Source organism: Cynoglossus semilaevis, chromosome 6 (genome assembly GCF_000523025.1).
Source record: "Cynoglossus semilaevis isolate Cse_v1.0 chromosome 6, Cse_v1.0, whole genome shotgun sequence".
Lineage (NCBI taxonomy): Eukaryota > Metazoa > Chordata > Actinopteri > Pleuronectiformes > Cynoglossidae > Cynoglossus > Cynoglossus semilaevis.
The window spans coordinates 852424-875097 of record NC_024312.1 but is presented as its reverse complement, the minus strand read 5'-3'; the positions used below and the strand labels follow the sequence as shown (position 1 = coordinate 875097).

The window sequence follows — 22674 nt, the reverse complement described above, 5'->3', positions numbered from 1 at the left end:
CTGCCTCTGGTTTGGGCCCTACCAGGGCTCCCTTAACTCCCTGATTCTTCCCACATTTCTTTAACTGTAAACGGTGACAGGACTTACAGTCATCCTGTCACGCAAAATGGATTTCTCCAGAGTTTCCGATACACAGCTAAAAGTACAAATAAGTGGTAGTTTTTATCAGTGTATTTTGGCATGTACTCATTTTCCAGGCTCCAAACTGAATTAGTTCAATAATTAGACCACAGCTACAGAAACGTGTTTTTTTTTATAATAGTCTCTTCATGTCCAGGTGTTCCAGCAAGAGCTTCCAGAGACGATCCAGAACATCTGGGACTGTTTAACAGAAGAGCCTGACAGAGTGCCACAGTCCAGCTGGCGACTGGTTTCTCCCAAGTCGCTCCTGGACAACTTCTGCCAAACCATGTACTGCCTCTTCAGCCAGTGCTTCACCAGCGAAGAAGAAGAACAGAACCGTGAGTGTAGCCACTTTTTGCTACTTTTGATGTATTTCTATTTTTTTGCTCTAAAGTACCTGTTAGAACCTTTATCTGATCATGGATATAGCTGCAGAGTCTCTGGATTATTGTCTGGACGTGCAGATGTCTGGACTCTATGACTGTTGGGTTCTCAGATCTTTAATCTCCTCTGACCCATTCATGTCCTCTTGCCTCATCGCATTGCGTTTCAACTCTTCTCTGGTTCTTGTTGATCCCAGTCGGAGCCAATGTTGAACTCACAGCTGCAGTCACTCTGCTTGTGTTCGGTGTTTATCTGCGTCCTATAAACTCGTCTTTTCCTCCGTCTTTCATCCTTTACCCAAAACTCCCTCTCCGTGTGAGTGAGGGGTGAGTGAGGGGTGAGTTAGAGTAGAGACACCACAGCAGGGATGGCACACAGTCATCTGGGGGGATCAGGATGGTCTCCTCCTCCTCCCGACGCTGTGATTGAGTCATAGCTGGTTTAGATTTAGTTTTCCCTGTCCCATCATTCTGATGACTTTTGATTTCAAATGTGTCTCTCCGTTCCCTGAAGCACATGTGACTTGTGACTGTCACCTAAGAACAACCGTGATGTATGAGAGCCGTTAAAGTGAGGGTCAGTGACGCAGTGTTGATAAATGTGGCCGTGAAACAGAAAGGAAATCAAATCTGTTTCCTCTGTGTAACGCAACCTACTTATCAAAGTTGGTATGTGCTATAAACGGGCCAAAAAGCACAGGATAAACATGTGTCTGGTTGTAAAGTCATGTGACTCCCTCACATCTGGAACCTTTACGTCTCTTCAGTCTTTTGGTGAAATATAAATCGTATTTAAAATGTGGACGTAATTGCTTGTCTCTTACATTGGCCGTGCTGCACGGGGGGGGAAGGGGGTGGGCGTCGGAGAAATCCTTCATCCGTTCATGTGTGGCTGCCAACTGGTGAACTGTTGTAACTGCACCTGAAACAGGACCAGCATCTGAGCCTCAGATCCGGTGACAGCTCAGATTTTGCCATCGGCGTAAGACCCTCCTCACAGCACCGTATCTTAGGTAGTAACGTCTCATATTACCCAAACAGTACCTCCTGGAATTACCCCCGGGGTGATCCCGGTCTGGGACACACAGTGGAGGCCATTGTTACTGTCTCCTTTAGATGGAGCTGCTGGAACTACAGTCATGAACCCAGGGATTGATCCCAGTAGTTCTGTCCAGGGACCTGTTTCTCAACCACAGGTAGGCAGCACCACCTGTGACCGCTTCCTGCGATGCAGCCTCAGCCAAACTTGAACTTTGTTCTCTCACCCTAAAAACAAACCTTTGACTGGAAAATATTTATTTTCCATTGAAATGAGAATCCGACTCTCTGCATTTACAAGAAATCCTTTCGGAGGCTACAAAAACCGTCTGCGCCGGGGCTCGGTGCTGCTCCAAATCCTGCCAAATTACAACACATACTGAGAAAACAAACAACTCTCAGGTAACAAATCACAGCTCTAAAGATATGTGTGAATATATATAACACACACGCCCTGTGGTAAAACGCCATGAAAACACAGTTCTACATTCCGTCAGACTGTGTACTGTTCTAAAAGTACGAACTGTGATTTTGGGAGATGAAATTAAGAAAGAAAAAACACAAGATCAAAAAGCTGAGACGGAGATCACACACAGTCGGTGGTCGACCTGTAGACATGAAAATGGGCTTAATTTGTTTTCGGTTGTCGCACATCGATTCCCGTGTGACTTCGCGCTGGTTGTTTTGGTGACCATGTGTTTTTGTGACCATATAAACCAGGGGAGGACTGTTTATTGTCAAAAGAATTCCAGAATACTCTAAGGAATTCTGGAGTATGGGACCAACTCTGTCTCCCGTTCCTTCCCTTGTGCAGTCAGTCATGTGTAACCCCCCCCCCACTGTTAGAGCTGTGTCAACATTTTTTAGTTTAACTAACTGTGGACTGAACCTGGGAGGTCAAACACGTTCTGGTTCAGGGCCCACATACAGACTGATCAGATGTCAAGTGGGCCGGACCAGTACAATTATAACAATTAAGTCCATGTTTTTCCGACTTTGTTTTCCTGCAAATAAGTTAAAATACATTAGAAAGTATTTAATTAAATGAAACATAGTTTGACAAAACATCACCAACATGAAGTTTTTGTGGATTTTTTTCACTTTAAAAGTTCAACAAACGGGCCGGATTTAACCCAATTATCATTATTATTATATTCAAACTCTCTATGGCTGGAATATAATAATAATAATAACAATTATTATTATTATTAACTGCAACTGACACAAGCTGCCACAGGAGGCGCCACTGAGTACGTGGTCACACTGCCACTTAATGCTGTTGAGACCCGACAGCTGCAGTGACTTAAAAAGGTGAAATCTTGTAGCTGAGGTGGTGAAGCTGCGGGGGTTTAAATCACCCAGAGTTGTGTGGAGGACGAGCAGAGCAGACGCTGAAGAACCGTGAGGAATATTGAATGATATTAGCAGAGGCTCCATCCATCCATCCATCAGACGTGATATACTGTAAATGTCTAACGGTCTAACGGAGATTCTGCCCTGTCTCTTTTGCAGTCTGTGGGGTTTTCTATTGGAAGAAGGGCAGGAAGAAAGACTTACGTCTGGAAAGCTGAGCGCAGGTCACAGAAGCCGAAGTCCTTGTTGATACTGACGGAGGATCGATATCGTCATCTCCCCCCGAGCTGTTGGACAGTGGGGTAAAAGGACAAACCCGCACTAAAGAACACCACACAGTTCCACCTTTATTCCTGAGTTGTGAACATGAATAAGTCTTTTCCAAAGAAACGCTCAGAGTTTTTTTGTTGCAGAAACGGAAATTTTCAAAGACTTAAAGGACACATGGACTTCACCTTTCATTTTCCCATCTCATCTTTTGTCCAAACAATTCTAGAATTTTACAGCTCCCAGTCCAGCAGGTGACTGAGTGTGTGTTTTTCCATCCAACATCGAGGGCCTGGATTTTTTTTGTTTTGTTTTTTTTTAGTTCATGGGAAGAGATTAATTCATGTTCACGGTTCACCTTCGTAAATCACAACCAATATATATATATATATACAAATATATATAAATACATTCTGTCCTTCCGTGGGTTATTTGAGAACTTGAGTTTGGCAGAAGCTGCTAGATCCTCCACAGTGAAAGGTTCACTCCACCTGGATCGAGGACAATAGCCGTGGCTTCGCCAAATATCTGCTTGGAAGAAAAGCCAGTGATGTGTCCACGTGGGCCGGCCTGGTGCCAAACAGACGAGACTATTGAACAGAAAAGTGAGTTAGCACCGGAGCTGGCCTTTCTCTCCCACAAACATCACCCATAAATCACATGGCAAGAACTGTCAGATCATGGACTGAGGTTCAAACTAAAGACAAACTACTGTTCCTGCATCGGTGGTTGATGATGAACGCCTACGACCTGAAATTAGCGTGTAGTACCCCAAGTATGCTCTAGGTACTGTCTGCATGTTCAAAAAGTGTCTCGAATGTTCTTTTTTTTTCTTATCATGAATATTTATTTCTTTATGTTTGTCATTCGCAAAGACTCCAGAGCTAAATCCAAACGGTCCACAATATTCAGCTGCATCCATCCATTTATCCATCCATCTATCCGTATATATCAATCTATGCATTAGTTTGATTTATCTTGTCTTCCTTAAGGTTGCGGTCCAGGTACGATTGATGAATCATGTTTCGTCAATCGTTTCAGGTAAGGTGTAAGACAACAAAATCATGTTGCAATCTTGGCTGTAAAAATAATTCTACAACTTACAAAAAAGAATACTGAAATTGCCCGTGAGGTGAGTTCATCATTTTGTGGATCACTAGATGTTAAATAAGTAGATATTAACCTATTAACTGAGTTTATCAATTATAATTATATATATATATATATATATATATACACAGACAGTTTTATTGACATCCTGTTTAAGTGCACCATCAACCTCCACTTCCACTCCAAGTTCCATTACAGGCTGTGACTGTTTAAGCGTCCTGACATGGACTTTACATTCCTCGCCTGATTAGAGACGTCCATGATGGTTGTTCTGTGCGGTTTTAAGCCGATTACAGTTGACATCTCCAGGCAGGACGTACAGATTACACGTCACGCAGCTACTGCACAGAGTGAGTTGAAAGTGTGGGACCTAAACACTGTCTGCCTTATCAGGAGGTACGTGAATCACCGATACCTTTGTGGGATTTTATTGCACAGTAGACGCATTGAAAAATTTGTTAAGTTTGACAAGTTTCTGCTAGCCACGCCCATTTTCACACTTTATTTGAAGTCATTTATATAAAGCTATATAAATTTCAACAAGTATCTGACATGAACACTGCTGGTGTCTTTCGATAAATGCAATAAACCTATGTGTATTATACTTTATCAGTCATATGTATGTATCCACGCGAAATTCCTTATTGTACAAATAAATATTTCCCAAATGTTGACTGGCAACAGCAGAAAAATGATAAACTGCAAACACATGGATGGTTGTTGCCTGAGGTTTTGAAGATAGATTTTAGATTTGAAATATATACAGATATTTTGTACACGAGATATTGAATTTATTTATTTTTGGGAAAATGTATAATACTACGTGACGATACTTTTATGAAAGAAAATAAATTCAAATTGCTATTTTTATCAACTAATCCTGTGTCTGTAGTTAAGTCAGTATTATTATTATTAATATTATTGTTATTATGGATGTATGATAATATTGTCCTACCATTATTAGCATAGTTATGTAATATCTGTAAGAATCGTTATCTGTTTTTCCTCTGATAACGCAATGCCTGGGTTTCGCCAAACGATGTGTGCCCTAAAAATAGTTTTGGGGGAAAAACGGCAGTATATGAAAGTGAAAGTCACTAGATGGCACCATTGCAGCTCATTTTATTAATCTATTTTAATAATCAGGGGATTGTATGCAGATTGCTGGTGTCAGCAACTTATACAGCGGCATATCGGCATAATGATAAAAAAATAATATCTGACATCCCTTGTTATTATTATTATTATTATTATGTTCAGATATTCTATTTAATAACATGTCACATCATCTGTCTAAATTTGAGTTTTCCATCTTTCTGAAGACAGTTTCTATAAGGTTGGAGGTGCCAACACCTATTCCACATGCCAATGTGTCCTTGGGCAAGACGCACAAACAGCTCTCACACCAGTTTGAACCCAGACGGAGTCCTTCATGCCACCACATGGACCAGCTGTCAGGAGTGAAGCCACGGAGAACGGCGCCTCTCCAGAAACACAGGACAAGCCCGGACTTGCTTGGTAGGATGTTCCACAATTTGAAAAAAAAGGAATAATCAAACAAACAAAAATCACCGTAGTCAGAACAGGAAGAAGAGAGAGGGGCAGTAGAAAAGGAGGGCAATAATCAGTCTTTTCTCTGAAACTGGATTTCCAACAACTCTACAAAATCTGTAGAAACTGAATCATCAAAGAGCAACAACAGAGCGACTGCAGAGAGTAAGGATCTGTCCTAAAGCCCGGATGTGCATTTTGAAGAGCCACTGACTGACGTGCCAGGGGGAGCCCTCACCTTGAATCCATAAAGAGGTCAGAAAAAGTTGCTACTCCCAGAGCCACAGAACCTCCTGATGACTGAGAGACACAACCTCTCAAGTTCACATTCACCTCTAACCCCTGTGTGGAAAAACATTCCCCACAGACTCATGAGAATGAGGTCCACAGGCTGGACTTCAGGACAAACTGAAGGACTCCAAATACCAGAGCTGTATCAGACCGGCTGCCGTGGGATTACAATGGTCGTCTTCCAACCTTTGACCAAGAAGGTAGATAGAGTTACAGTGGATATTAGTGAGTACTATTAGTATATGTAGATATTAGTACATTGGATTAGTGGGTTTAGTAGTTATTGATATTTGCTAAACATATGTATACATACACATATATACACACATAATACCATATATACATACATACTATATTTGTGTGAAGATTTGACAAAGTGATGAACCAGCAGAAACATCAGAACTATGCAGTTGTGGATTCCCGGCAAAGAGAAGCGGCGTTGATGAATGAATCTTGACAGCCCTGACCAGACCAGGGTAAAGACAAAGGGTTTTCTGTGCTTTAAATTCTGGAAAAGGAACGGGATTTAGGATAAAGTCTCAGCAGGGCCAATAAAAACCCTTACTTTTCCCATACATTACAGGTTTTTATAGAGATTCTATAATTGACATGTGGAGGGAATATGCGGTTTTCTTTTTTGGTTTTCTCCTGCCTGGTATGCTAATTATGTTTGGAGACTTCGTAGTCATACCACGATAATGCACACAGACGTCAAAGTGTGGTTAAAGTCTTTTTTTAAGCTTGGTTCAGGCAAGAGGTTCAATCAGTGAGTGGCAGTTTGGCCCAGTTATGTCAGGAAACGGTACCAGTGGAGATATTGTTGCAGTAAAATGTTACTGTAGAAATGGCACGAAAGTCAGCATGAGTTGCAGGAAGTACTAGAAGAAGAACTAAGTGCTACATGATTGACATCAACTGATACTTAAGGACTGTGAAGGCTACTTACTGTGTGATGGAAGTGAGACTGGGTTGAGTGTGTGGTCAGAATGACAGATGGGTTGGCGAAAGCAGGGAATGAATTAATAATTTAATCTGTTAAAGAATGTTAACAAATTGTCTGTTTATCCGACATTCCCAGCGTCTCTCAACTAATTGTTGCTCTGTTACAACGTCAGACAGGTGTTGTAATTTATAAGTCCCATCGCAGTCCCTCCAGCTATTCAGTGACTGATTATTACTGTTGAAGACTGACTGTTCTGAAAGAAACCTTGTTCAACTCGACACCATCAAGAGGATTTACGTATCTCTTGGTGACACATCCAAAGACTAAGGCGCTGAAAAATGGGTCAGGATACAATATGCTCGCAGGCAGGATGTGGTACAGGAAGGAGATTGTCAGGAATGAGGTGTTAGCTGAAGGTACCACAGGTTTCTGTATCAGCAAATATGTTTAAAATATATCTTATAGTTGCTGTGCTTTTCAGAGTAAAACTCATTCCAGTGAGTTGTCCAGTGAACTGTGGCACTTTTAATAAGTGCCCTTTGTCAGTCTCACCTGTCCGTGTCTCTCCCTTTATCAGTCTCACCCGTCCGTGTCTCTCCCTTTATCAGTCTCACCCGTCCGTGTCTCTTCCTTTCTCAGTCTCACTCTTTACCTGTTAGTGACCCCTGGTCTAAACTGATTCTTTTACTTGTATTTTTAGTACTGAGAAACCCAACTTACTCCAAACACGTGACGTTGATTTCCTTTCATCTACAGCCAGGGGCTACCACATTGTTCAACAGTAAAATTAGGAATCTATGTCAGCGCCCCCTCTCTGATGATCTGTGTCCTGAAGGCCTTGTATAATTGTCAAGTTTGGAATGCGCACTTGATAATATCTTCAAACCTGACATTAAAAAGCACATGGTCATATTTTACATTTCTTCCCTGATTATGATGAAGTTCGAGTTCCCTTCCTGGTTTGGGGTCAGCACCTAAAGTATAAGGGTAAGGATTTCATTGAATTGAAAAGACACTATAAAGAACTCTGGGAAACATTTAAGTACTTCACTTCAAAGCTAGAGAAAACACTAGCCCCAGTAAATAAAAACGTCGTTTTTTTTCTATTACAAGGGTTCACTCATCCAGATTCAGTCTTGAATGATTTCCAAGTAAAGCATCTCCAGTGAAGAGTGAAGAGCTTAACCTCTGACCAGCTCAGAAGCTGTGAGGATTAATTTATATGCTGCTATTTGTTAGATAAGAACTGGATCAGGCAAACTAAAACAACTATTCTAGTCACAAAGAAATTATTTTAAATTGTGAGGTTAAAAAAATCAACAAAACAGAGCAGTTATAAGCAGTTTATATATATATATATATATATACAACTCACACCCATATTTTGCTATTTATATATATATATATATGTACAACTCATCCTCATATTTTGCTAATTATATATATATATATAATTAGCAAAATATGAGGATGAGTTGTACATATATATATATATATAAATATATATATATATATGTACAACTCATCCTCATATTTTGCTAATTTATCAGTAATATTTCAAGCTATTTCCAGACAACATTCCATTGGTTTGAATTGCACACTCGTAGACTTATCATTTTCTTGATCTGCTGTTCATGTCAAGTCTTCTATGTTCTTTGTACTTGTCTTTCAGGATGAAGTATTTTCCTGTGAAGAGTGGGTGTAGCAGAACATCAGTCATTGGAAGCAGAGCGCCAACTCCTGGTCCTAAGAACAAAGGGCTCTTTGGATCATTTTGATCTGTTACTTGCACGTAACATTCCTGACTTGGATTTGACATTGCTGCAATGATAATTGATAATGATGGTAAAGGAGGCTTTAAGTGTTAGTGCTGATAAACTTTATCTCCTCGTGCATGACTTTTACCTAAATCTGAGCAAAACATTTCATTATTGAATTTGTAGGGAATGCAGTGCCTTATAAAACATCGAAAACACACTGAAAAACGGGGGAGAACTGCTGGACTCCTGGGAGTTGTTTCAGTGACATCGGTGAGAGTCTGGAATGTAACTTTAAACATTTACATGACCTGCATTCCCTACAAATTCAATGATGAGATGTTTTGCTCAGATTTAGGTAAATTTCTTAAAAGCTATAGTTTCACCACACTATGATTACCTACATGTCTGTCTTATATTCTCTTTTATGGCCAAAACAAGTGTATGTTTTCTAATCCTGTCCATATGCTCCTTGTCGATAATAACCAAGGCATCCTTACGATACCATCTTCTCTTTTTATTATTCACTTTTCTTTTCTTAAATCATCAACTTTGTGCTGTATGTAACATACAAAATCAGCAACAATTACTGTTATTTAGAATGTTCTTCTTTATGTTGGTCATACTCAGCAGTACGTTAAAGATGAGATGATATAAACTATGGATTTGTATACTACGTAACACAGTTTAAAACGAGATATGCGTTCGGGAATGATTTATCAAACATATTCAGGTACAAACAAAATATATACATATATAAAACGTAAATTAAAAAACGCATTTTATGATGTCGTTTCATTACATTTGATTTTCGGCGCTTGCCGTTGCCTTTTCCGGTAACACGAAAAAAAAAAACTAAAAATCTAAATTCTAATTTTGCTGTAATATGTCATAAAATATGTATAGAACTATACAGATGACACTTCTAGTAAATATTTAATTTAAAAAATGTTTTTTGCTTTGCTGGTTAAAGTAAAATAGTGTGTTCAGGAGGTACATTTGAATTTTATTTTAAAGTTGTAAACCGGAAATGACGTTGTACATAATGTTTGTTTGGCTGCGGATAGATGATGGAAAGTGCTAGAGTTTCGCGTTTGTTTGTTTTTTGACTTTGTACTGTGAACGGTACAATTTGGCCTCTGAAGTTCATTTAAATATATATATATATATGAAAAACTCCCTTAACAATGAGTTCCGCAGGAGGAATTCAGATTCCGAGTCGTCTCCCGCTGCTGCTAACCCACGAAGGAGTGCTGCTGCCTGGCTCCACGGTCAGGTTCAGCGTTAACTCTCCACGAAACATGCAGCTAGTCATTCAGCGGCTGCTGAGAGGAACTTCCCTGAAAAGTACTATCATAGGAGTGATTCCAACCACCAGAGACCCGGAGAACGACAGCGACGAGCTGCCCACACTGCACAAGTAAGTTATTTTCAACAACAGGGTCTGGGCTCAGAAAAGGGACGGCGTAGGTTTGTGCAAGGCCTTGCAATAAAGTTCGATATATTAGTTCAGTAGTTATTAAATAAAGTCTTAAATTATCCCCTGGGAATGTTCATATGTACACATTCGTTTAAGAGTGAAATTGTTTTGTCAACCCAAGTGTTTACCCTACGTCAGGTTTGGCTAGCTTGTCATGTAGGAGCCATGTTGGATCTCCTCTGTTTATTTAGCTGCACCTGTTGTGATATCATCCTATCATTTATCTGAACTGCAACACCAAGAGATTGATAGATTGATAAAAAACTTGTACTTGTTACAAAAATGAGCAGTATCAAGATTTAAAAAAAAAAAAAATTTTAGTTCATGAAACTTACTCTGACAAACAGCTTTTTCCCCCGAGGCCACACACACACACTCACCCACCCATAGACAAATAACAACCCCAAATCTCCAACAGCTCCAACACCTATCACCACATCTACCTCCTACCGAGAATGTTTACAGCCACAGGTCACTTTAAATATTTTTTGTACGAATGCACAATTTTAATATTTAAATATTTAGTTTTTCTTCTATATTTATAATTGTATATATACTGTGTTTTGCACAACTTTCACTACCACATGGTATCTTTTTACAATCTTTGTACAATTAATTTACAGCGCACGTCACAAGGTTGTTTGTATATATTTTTTGTTCTCCTGTTGTGGTGCGTAGTGGCTCTGGGTGCACCATCAATTTCGATGACAAAGACTATTCCATTCTATTCTGCTCAGATGGGTTTATTTAGTAAAGCAAAAGTTATTTTCTCATCTGTAGTATTCATTTGTAAAATGATAAAGAAAACAGCTAAACAAAAAACTAAACCTAAATTAAAGTGTTGCTCATGTTCTGCATGAGAATTTGTTTTTGTTATTTATGCATGATAAATAAAGTTAACATATTGCAGTATTCACACATTGTAGTGATTCTGACTAGACAGCTGGATGACTACTTGATATTTTTGTGTCGTGCCCAGCTCGTTGTTTGTATGTTTTGGTCTAGAATATTCCAAAGAACAGAAACTGCCACACACCCACAGAGAGGTGGACTTCAACCTTTAACCAGTCTGCCAGGCCTCTCACAGTAACTACCACAGTAATAATGGAACAGGCTCTAAATCCAAAGTTTCCTGGGTCCATTTTCAGTGCCCAACTTATATTTTACTTGGAGTATTATTAAAAAAAAAATCCCTTTTCTAGTATTTCTTTCAGCACATAGTTGTACTGTTGTGATTAAAATATTTTTCACTTTTGCTTACTTTTATTTTGGGATAAACTTGCTGTATAAAACCTGTCCGAGTTCTGTGATTGGTCACAGATCCAGCTGATGTGTTTTGTGTGCTGATGTTTCCAGATACGTGTTCTTTACACCCTCCACTCTTATTAATCCAACTCCTGTTACTTTTTTTCCGGTTGTAGGATTGGCACAGCGGGCATAGCAGTGCAGGTGGTGGGAAGTAACTGGCCGAAGCCCAACTACACCCTCCTCATCACCGGGCTGTGTCGCTTCAGTGTGTCCACGGTGCTGAAGGAGCGCCCCTTCGTCCTGGCAGAGGTAAAACTGACACTTGCTGATATGGAGTTTCTCTGGATTAAATTAAATGTTCGCTGCAGCGCCCCCTTTTGTCGATGGACTTTTTACGATTAATTATATTGTCCACATAATTCCATCATTTGGATTTATTACCACTTTCTGTTTCAGCAGTGTACAGAAATAAAACGTTTTTGTCATCTTTGTATTGTTGGATTATCTTGATTATTTGTGATTAATCCACAGCTATCATTCAGTTAATTTGATTAAATATTGTAATAGTTTTTAAGGTAGTTTTTTTTTTTAAACGTAACAGGTGGAGCAGTTGGATAAAACGGAGCAGTACACAACTCCAGCAACAGGGGGCATCAATTCTGACGATGGAGAGCTGGGGGAGCTGTCGGAGAAGTTCTACCAGGCTGCTCTCCAGGTAACAACTGTGTGTGTGATGTAATGAGGTGAATGAGATTTGGACATTTGTTTAATCACAAGGAGAGAAATCCGACATTTGATTTATTTCCATCTTCTCGTTGAGAATCTTCCAAAGAAAAGTGTTTTTTTCTAGTACAGATATAAGATACAGAACAGTGGCACATCGGGAATAAAAAATACAAAAACAATTAAATGCACTGAATTTGTTATATATAAAATCTTAATTAGACGTTTATGGTTTTCTAATCGGAAACTGCTTTACTGAACATACTCAAGTGATCGCGAAGTTTTGAATCGAACGATTAGCGAGGATAAACAAAGTAAATGTCCTAACGTTTAATCAGCTCACCAAAGAGTTCATTTAGGTTCATCTGGTATTGCAGTATCTTTCCATATGAACGCACCGACCACCGCCCTCCACAAGAGGCTGTAAACTAGTTCTGACATTTGGTCAAAATCCAAAAGCTTTTATTGATGTGTGCAGCTACGCAGCCTGTAACAAACTGAGTCTGAAGAGTCATTTATGAAATATTTAGAAACATCTGGATCACGTAAACTAAGGTCATCCTAAAGTTTACCGTTCACGTGATAGACACCACCTGCTGGCTGTCAGACGTCATAACTCACGGCTGCGTTTTTTCCGAGGTAGAATAACAATAATCCTCTTATTGAGGCTGTTGTTAGACTGACAGCCTACATGTGTCATGTCACTAAAAGGTTGTTCTTCAAAGGCCAATCAAACGCGGTGAATGTTTGTGAAGTGTTTAGCGCCATCTTTGCACATGTCACTAGTTTTAAAAAGTGTCATGGATCCTTAGAAAGCACAGATCAAACTATGCTATGTTCCAATATCGTAAAGTAAAAAAGAAAATTAAAAAAAAACCTATTTCCTATCTCATCTCTCCTCTCTCCCTCTTTCCCCGTGCCTCCTCCTCCTCTCTCTGCGGGTGTGTAGTTGTTGGGTATGTTGGACATGTCTGTTCCAGTGGTGGCCAAGTTCAGGCGTCTGCTGGACAGTCTTCCTCGGGAAGCTCTACCTGACGTGGTCACTGCGATGACACGCACTTCCAACAAGGAGAAACTCCAGGTGAGTTCACTGTAACCCGTTCGTTGCACACATTGAAAGTGTTGCTGAGTTTCCCAAAGTGGGGAGTGTGGTCTCGAAGGTGTGCAGAGCGATATGTATCATGGTACAGGAGCAACGATACAATATTATTGCAATATTTTGCGATATTTTAGGCACGACGATATATCAAGGTTTTTTCCCCCATCGTAACTGTAGTCCCAGTGTGATCCTAGTCTCAGACTCTGTTCCATCTGAACATCAGGTTATTAACACTGGAACAGAGGGATCTACATTTGGAATCACTCGAGAAGAAAGAAAAGAAAAAGAAAATGAACCAACACCAGGAATATTTTTGATAGTTCAGTATTTTCTTACACCTCTGTTGTCAATGTAAATTATAAATCACAGTATTGTAAAAGTTCAGTGCGTGAATGTGTCGACCACCAGGTGGTGCTAAAGGAGCCAGAGTATAAAATGTTTGTTTTTCCTATATTATACTAAAATCATTTATTTTTCTCTCTGTGTGTGAAGGTTTTGGAGGCAGTGAGTTTAGAGGAGCGCTTCAAGGCGGCCCTGTCCCTGCTGACCAAACAGATCGACGGTCTGCAGCTACTGCAGAAAACCAAGAAGAGGGCTCCTCGCAGTGACAAGAGGGTGAGTCGTCGCTCTGTTTCACAGCATCCGTTCAGTACACGACTCCTAACAGCCGGTTAACGTCTGCTCAGGTTCTACCCATGCGTAAAAGCGGAGTGATTCCACTGGAGCAGTTCAAAGTCAGTGATGAAGAAGAGGATGAAGAAGACACTGCAGTCCTGGAGAAGAAAGTTTACAGCGTGAACATGCCAGAAGCTGCCCTCAAAGTTTGCCTCAAAGAGCTGAAGAGGTGAAGTTTCCTCCATGGAAAAAATATTTCTGTGGAGAATCTTCTACGTTTAAACACAGTGACCTGAGTTTTCTTTCGACGTTTCAGCAGCTAAACTGTGTCCCAGGTTGAACTCTCCTCTAATCTATCTTATCGTTGTGTCGTGATATAAATCGTGTCGGCAGATTCTGACCAATACTCCCCCCTAGTAGTTATTACATGACGTTACAACATCCTTGAGAGTACTCCTCTGTGTACTGTCCTGTGAAGGTGAAGTTCTCTACTCTTCTGTGTTCAGGTTGAAGAAGATGTCGGAGTCCATGCCGGAGTACTCCCTGATAAGAAACTACCTCGATCTGATGGTGGAGCTGCCCTGGAACAAAAGCACCAAAGGTCAGTGTCCGTGTTTGGTGGTGGTGGTGGTCAAAAAGCAGGCTGTGGTCCACATGTGGCCCAGACACAACCTAGATCGAGTAATCGGAATTCCTGCAGATGGCAGACCACGAATGTAACACACGTGTAGCCTAGCAACACGCTACGAACAATGCATACAGTATAGTCTAAAAGTGTCAGCAGTTTGTCCAAGAAAAAAAAAAGATCAATGAAATTCTTCAGGTTAATAGGACTGAAAATAAATTAATTTTCCTGGAAACTCCAGGATCAAAATACAGTGGAATCTCGGGATAGGAATATAATCCAAGTTTAATCCACTCAGTCTCGTATCTCGATTGCAATTGGTTCCATCCCCCCCAGATTTATACTATTAATTAATGAAATTAAATTCCTATCTAAACATCAAAACCATAGATATAAACTTATACTGATGATATAAAAAATAATAATTAAGAAAACATTTTATATTATTGTTACAAAATGGGTAAAACTACCCAGAGAGGGACAGTGAGGGAGACAGCGCCACAGTGTGTCGAGTGGAGAAATGGAGTTCAGTTGACGACTGGTAACTCGGGTGTTTCTTGCACAAGTTGCTGACTCATAACTTAGAAAACTCGTATCTCGAGGCCCCAACTCTGTTTAATTTATGATGTGTCTGTTTCTGGATACTCAACAAACTTAATGTTTTTTATCAGATAACTTTGTTTTGCCGATGATCCTGTCATTTACGTTATTTAAAAAAAAGTTAGTTTTTAAAAAACCCAAAGGTAAAATTGTGTTTTAATCATCTGCAGCTGCTGCCTGAACCCAACCCTCCCCCTAACCCCACTGTGCACAACTCCCTCTCATATATCACAAACCCTCTCCTCTGTCTCCGGCTCTCTCTTAATTCTCTCTGCATTAACCTCATCAGAACGTTCTCCTAAATCTAACGACCCTCTCCTCAGACTGCCTGGACATCGCAGACGCTCGAGCCCTGTTTGAAAACGACCATTACGCCATGGACAAGCTGAAGAGGCGTTTGCTGGAGTACCTGGCTGTCAGGCAGCTCAAGGCTTCACTCAAGGTCCTTGTTGGAGATCCATCAGCCCTGGTCCTGGTCAACGCTGCAGGTCTCTTTATTCACACTGCCTCTTTCTACCCTCAGGGGCCCATTCTGTGCTTCGTGGGGCCTCCAGGAGTGGGCAAGACCAGCGTGGGGCGCTCCATTGCCAAGACTCTTGGTAGAGAGTTCCACCGCATCGCCTTGGGCGGCATCTGTGACCAGTCTGACATCAGAGGCCACAGGTAGGCTCGGGGTTTTTGGATTCACTCTGGAGGTTTTTATTTTTTTTTAATGTTTAACGTTTGCCTCAGTGCTGTCGGCTGAATTATGGCTGTTTAATTTCTAGGGTTAACTTGTAATTAGGGATGTCCGATGATATCGGGGCAACGATACGATATAGTGCGATACTGTAATCGCAACAATATATTGAAGGTTTTCTTTTCACTAGTGTAACTGAAGTCAAAGTGTGATCGAAGTAAAGACTAATGGCTTAATATGAGTTACTTTTTTCGCGACATTTTCTTCTGCTGATCGTTACCACGGTCGTCGCTCGGTCACTTTTCGCAACGTTATTAATACCATTTTGGCTTCAGCGACTCATGTTTCATAATAAACCAAACAGGTAAACACAAAGTGAGGGTGTAGATTTACGATCATTACGTAAAGATAAAAGCCCCTCACCCGTTCACGCCCCCTCCCATCTCACCTCCTCAGCAGCGGCTCGTCTCTGTCCAGTGAAATACAGCATTTGGTGATTTAAGGAGGTGGAGAAGCTTGAGAATAAACAGCCAGTGTCAGGAAAGTGAGTGACTTCACCAGGGTTGCGTAGGAGGGCAGTGTTTCTGCAGCTGCCCTCCGATACGTTGGTCTTTCTTTAGACGATGATCAGTCACCGCACTGATGGAGGAAAAACACCGAGTCCAACGGCATGAATTGCTAAATTGTTTCAAGGTTTTATTTACCCACCTGGTGTTTGAACTTTGTGTCTGCGGGGTCTTTGTCAACATGGAGATTTACACTTAAACACAACATCTAACTGACTGGAATGCACATGCAAACACTTTAAATTAGAAATTGACGTGATGATGTGCAGAGGAACCAGAATGTATGTGTTTCTTCAAAGCAGACGTGGGGAAACTATGGCCCGTGGACCAGATACGGCCCACTGGGCTTTCTAATCCGTCCACCAAACACTGGTACAAAGTCTGTTAAAGACTGATAGGCGATCCTTCTGTTTCATGAATTTCTACAAATCGACTGTAATACCTCTTGATGCCACTAGATGGCGGCAGATAACAAATGTGCCAAAATTATCTTTGGAAGCTTAGGCTTATTCCTTTATTTAAACTATTTCACCCTTGCAATCTACATCAGCTAATACAAAACATAAGTTAAAAAAATAAAATAAAAAATTAATAGTTAAAGTTAGAAAAAAAAGTGTGACAGTGTGAATGCATAGATTTGTGTGTGTGTTTGTGTTGTGGGGTGAGTCCATCTCCAGTTACAGGGTTGATTCTTAACATTTGAAAAAAATAAACATTCTCCTCAGTGGAATGTGAAACATGTGTCTCAAACACCAGCAGGGGGCTCAGTGATAAAGATGAAAGTTTTGCAGCTGCTAATTTGACCATTCCCTCCTCACACACACCTCCAGATACGACAGCTCAGGTGATTTTGCGCTTGTTAAAATTCTTGGTTTAATTTAATGCCCTGACACTCACCTGCACCTGAGTCATGTGACCAGCTGCCCTCTCCCACATAAATCACCCCGCAGGAGGTGCTGTGTATGACACACACCCTGAGCTACTGTAACTCCTGTCTAGACAAGGAGACGACTCTTGTTGACAGTGTTGGAAGACGTCGATGTCCTGGTGTTTGACCAGGACATAAAATGATTTCTTTCATTGCTGTATGTGGAACGATGTGTGAAAACGAGCAGCGTGTGTGTGTGTGTGTATAAGCAGTTTCAATAAGGCTAACTTAGCGATGTGAAGTAAAGATTGTCTAGTTTTAAAATTCTTCATACAATCACGTTGAACATTTGTCAGATGGATTGTTCAGGACTGTAGACTGATTGATATTGTTGACGATAACGACTGGACTGAAGTTTAGAAAGAAACTCTCTGCACGTTTACTTTTTTCATGATCAGGAATGTTGATTTCTTTCGTTTAATCGTGCTAAATAATGTTCACGATTATTTGCAATTAATCATGATTGATCCACAGATTTATCAGATTAGAAATTGTAATTTTTTTGACAGCCTTACTGTAGTTTTTTATACATAAATGTGTGCAGCTACTAGTAATAACAAGTGGGCCTAAATAAGCGATGTCTGATAATATTGGCTAACTGATATTATCCTATATTAGCATAATTGTGTAATATCGATAAGAATCGTTATCGGATGTTCCTCCGATGATGAAAATCCAATAATGCAATGCCTTGATTTGGCCCAGATAGTGTGTCCTAAAAATAGTTTTTGAGTGAAGGTGAATTATTTTCACGATGATAAACATTGTGATGCAAACGGCTGCAAATATCAGTGTCGGCTGATATTGGAAAATTAAGAGTTTGGACAATAAGTTAGTATGTCTAAATGGTTCTTGGTGTCTGCAGGAGGACGTATGTGGGGAGCATGCCCGGTCGCATCATCAACGGTCTGAAGACGGTGGGCGTAAATAATCCCGTCTTCCTCCTGGATGAGGTGGACAAACTGGGGAAAGGCCTCCACGGAGACCCCGCGGCTGCTCTGTTGGAGGTCAGTCTGTTTTATCACCTCCTCAGGTTACCAACCTCCGTTGTCTTTTTCACTCAGTTTCAGGCTAAGTAATTAGTTCCCCGTAAAACGTCCACCTAAGTTTAACTCGGTGTAATTCACAACAAGACTCGGCTGTCCATGTGGCTTTTAAGGTCCTGGATCCAGAGCAGAACCACAGCTTCACAGACCTTTTCCTCAATGTGCCCTTTGACCTCTCCCAAGTGCTCTTTATTGCCACCGCCAACACCAAGGCGACCATCCCCCCGGCCCTGCTGGACAGGATGGAGGTGCTGGAGGTTCCAGGTGAGTGTAGGGTCACACAGTCTGAACAAAGTAGAATCTGAGTAGTTTTTAAACCATTTTTACAAAATAATTTTTCTCATGTTTTAATGTTGACTGACTAAACATGACATGTAGGGATGTAACAATAAGATTACACACTCCAGTACACTAGGTGGCAGTGTACTTTTGAGTAACTTCTTGTGAAACTAAGACAGGCACCATTGCTGAAGATTTTTATATGTCGTTGACATACCAAAAAAGTATAATATAAAAGGACATTGCTACTTATTTTTATCTACTATATATATATACGTATTTGTTTTTATTTTTCTTTGACGACAGAAACTTATTAGTATAGTATGTTCCTGTTTCTTTTTTTCCCATGACATACATTTTATTCTGATTTCTTACATGTTTAACTGATAATATAAGGGTTAATTAAAGATGCAGTTGATTGATTAAAAAACATTACATGATTATTTATTTATTTATTTTTCCCACGTCTGTTGTTCCAGGCTACACCCAGGAGGAGAAGGTAGTGATAGCCCACCGCCATCTGATCCCCAAACAGCTGGAGCAGCACGGACTATCACCTGAGCTGTTGCACATACCCCAGGAAACCACACAGGAAGTCATCAGCAGGTGAAAAATGACTCTGAACCAGAAACGTACCATCGCCACATCACGACGTTTCACCATCTTGTTGTTTTTTTTTTTTTAGGTACACACGAGAGGCAGGCGTTCGCTCCTTAGAGAGGAAAATCGGAGCCGTGTGTCGAGCCGTGGCGGTGAAGGTCGCTGAAGGAGTCAAGAAAACTCAGTCGTCCGACCCTGAATTGTCAGGAGAGCCGAGAGGTGAGTCTGTGGTTTCTACTCTCTCTTTCTGTGGTTTAGGCTCAGGTCATAATCACACCACATCATTTACTAACAAGTCATTTTGGTAACTGAGGTTTTAGAGCCACAGTTCATCTCAAACAGATGTGTCTGAAACTGTACTCAGTTCATCTCCAGACCTCCTGCTGGGCCAGTAACCAGGTCCAGTCTGACTGTGGTTTCAGCTGTTATTTATGAAGAACTAATTTGAACGATGACAAAATCAGGGCAGAGTTTAGTTTCACTTTAAAAAAATCCAATTCATTAAATTAGTGCTAAAATGTTGAGCTTCTAACTGAACAGCTCTTTGTTCGTAAGGTTTAGTAAATTGTAATAATAACTAATAGAAATGTTAAGTCAAAATATTGTTAAGTACAAAGGCGTCTGAGTGGTTTGAGCAACAAAACAGGAAGTAGAGTTTAGTCAGTTTAGAAGATTGCTTCCAGGAACTCCTGGCACCAGGAGAAGTTTTTTTTTTCTTCACTCTTTAGTAGTTCTAGTCCTAAGGCAGAGACTTTGTTTTTTTTTTTTTTTTAGCTACAACAGACACCACAGCTAACCTTAGCTACAACAATTAATAATTAGCCAAAGGTCACACACATGAATAAAAGTCAGAGAAAAAAAAATGTCTTTAGAATATTTTTATTGATTCATTCTTCACTCTTTGTGTGTGTGTGTGTGTGTGTTCAGACAGGACGGCCCCCCCTGAGTGGCCCATCGTCATTGATCGCGTGGCCTTGAAGGACATCCTAGGCCCGCCGCTGTTCGAGTTGGAGGTGAGAACATGGAACACAGAACCACTGTAATCCTCCCACCTGTCTGTTCTCCTCACTCATGCAGATCTTTCTTCTGTGTGTGTGTGTAGGTGTCTGAGAGGTTCACCTTACCAGGCGTAGCTCTGGGTTTGGCCTGGACGCCGTACGGAGGGGAGATCATGTTTGTGGAGGCCAGTCGGATGGAGGGGGAAGGTCAGCTGACCCTGACCGGTCAGCTGGGAGACGTTATGAAAGAATCCGCCCACCTCGCCATCACCTGGCTCCGAGCTAACGCCAAGAACTACCAGCTGACCAACTGTGAGTTCCAACACACACCACACACACACAGAGAGAGAGAGAGAGAGAGAGAGAGTGAGTGTTAGTTCAACAGACTCTGTAAAGGTTTAGGGCTAAATTTCAGCCAGTACTGTCATGGACTTTATCTTACCTTAGTGTTTGTGTGTGTGTGCAGTGGTCGGGGGTTCAGATCCTCTGGAAGGGACCGACATCCACCTCCACTTCCCTGCTGGAGCCGTCACCAAGGACGGACCCTCGGCTGGTGTTACCATAGTAACCTGCTTGGCCTCTCTGTTCAGCGGCCGATTGGTCAGATCAGACGTCGCCATGACGGGAGAGATCACACTGCGGGGGCTGGTCCTTCCGGTAAGTCTTGACTAGTCTTCCACATTTCAAACCGTGAGGACGACGTCCGGTCCCTGATTGGCTGTCTGTGATGTGTGTGGTCTTCAGGTGGGCGGGATCAAGGACAAAGTCCTGGCAGCGTACAGAGCCGGAGTGAAGAACATCATCCTGCCCAAACGCAACGACAAAGACATGGAGGAGCTTCCTGCCAACATCAGAGCCGACCTGGACTTCGTCCTGGTGGAGAACCTGGACCAGGTGCTGAATGCGGCCTTCGACGGAGGCTTTCCTGGAACAGGAAGTTCACACACACATCCTCAGCTGAGCAGCAAACTGTAACACAGTGGTTAGGGGTTTCCTGGAGAGTCCCACGTCTGTGTCTAAGACTGCAGTGGGAACCAGACTGTGGTGAGACTTTTATGTTGTTATTGACTGCAGCTCTGATTCTGATACACTATACAATGAAGTAGTACTACAACTGGTACTCAACTGTGATTGTGCAATCCTTCATTCGTCCTACTAAAAACCTGCTGGAACCAGTCTGTCGATTTGTGCTACAAGTCTACAGTTCACAAATCTGTCCTAATTTTTAGTATGGATAAACATCAGATCCTACCTTGAACCACTAGAGGGAGCCAAAGTAGAGCGAGCGCTGTGACGGTAATTATGGCACGTTGCAACAAACCTGGTGAAATAAAATATGTTGTTAAAAATGATTGTCAATTATTGATGACTGATTGACTATTGATTAATAACAACAGTATTAAATTTTTACACACTTTAGTCAGTCTTTATCTCAGGCTCACGTCAAAGAACATGATGTAAAATGTTTAAGTAAAAACCTATTGAACCCCCCCCTGAACTGTCCAATAGAAATCCAGCTGCAGTCACGTGACCTAAGTACAATGATAACGTCACTTTATGAACATGAACGAGTTAATTGCAGTAATTCTTACTTTTGTGCAATATTTGATTACACAGGAAAATGATGATGATAATAATACTAATATATTACTACATACTACTATTCTGTCAGTACTATGGCAATTTTTTTATTAACCTGTTTTTTAATCTGTGAAAAAGTTCTATTAAAGACAAATAAATCTGAACTAAAAGTGTTGTTTGGAGATGTTTAAAACAAGAACTGTAACTAATTTCTTTTTTTCTTTTTTTTGTGGCCACAGAAAGTGTTTGTCAACCACTGAAAATTACACTTTACTATAAAGTGACAATTCAAAATAGTGGTTCGGTACTGGCGACATTAAAGGTAAGATAAAATTTATACTTACTCTCTGAAAAGTACTACATCGTGCGCTCAAAACAATTAAGCGTACTATAAAGATAGAAATATAGATTTTTTTTTAAAATAACAGCAGAAAAAGAAATTTAATAAAAAATGGTTTGATTCGTTCATTAGATCAGTGATCCTCAACCCCTGGGACACGGACCGGCACTAGTCCACGGGGGTCAGTTGATTCCGGACCACACAAAGAATGCACAACTTACATTATTTCTGTTTTATTTATGATCTGATTCTGAACTATGTTTGACTTTGAAATAATTACAGGATTCTTTCTCCGCCACATCTTGACATGCATCAAGTGTGAGTCACAGAGAGCTGCGGCGGAGAGAGAATTGGGTAATTTTTTCCAAAATAAAAACATTGTTCAGAATCAGATATTAAATAAAACAGAAATAATAATAATAAAATAATGCATTCGTTCTGTGAGGCCCGG

At 40.8% G+C, this 22674-nt stretch overlaps 2 protein-coding genes across 2 annotated transcripts in view; both read left to right on the top strand.

The window, feature by feature from the left end:
- il34 (interleukin 34) overlaps positions 1–9982 on the top strand; it is a 25001-nt gene extending 15019 nt beyond the window's left edge. The window contains exons 7-8 of the mRNA XM_008311068.3: positions 3057–6316; positions 8732–9982. Of these exons, the coding sequence (XP_008309290.1) occupies positions 3057–3115 (59 nt within the window). The 3' untranslated portion in view covers positions 3116–6316; positions 8732–9982. The remainder of the gene's footprint in view (positions 1–3056; positions 6317–8731) is intronic.
- A 21-nt stretch (positions 9983–10003) lies between these two features.
- On the top strand, positions 10004–22053 carry lonp2 (lon peptidase 2, peroxisomal). Its single transcript, XM_008311069.3, has 17 exons — positions 10004–10236; positions 11718–11853; positions 12146–12259; positions 13217–13348; positions 13859–13981; positions 14053–14210; positions 14488–14582; positions 15530–15648; positions 15730–15869; positions 18245–18386; positions 18539–18689; positions 19184–19310; positions 19390–19523; positions 20232–20317; positions 20407–20614; positions 20769–20959; positions 21047–22053. Exons 1-17 carry the CDS (start codon positions 10004–10006, stop codon positions 21275–21277), a joined length of 2520 nt encoding a protein of 839 aa, XP_008309291.1. The 3' UTR covers positions 21278–22053.
- Positions 22054–22674: the final 621 nt, after the last annotated feature.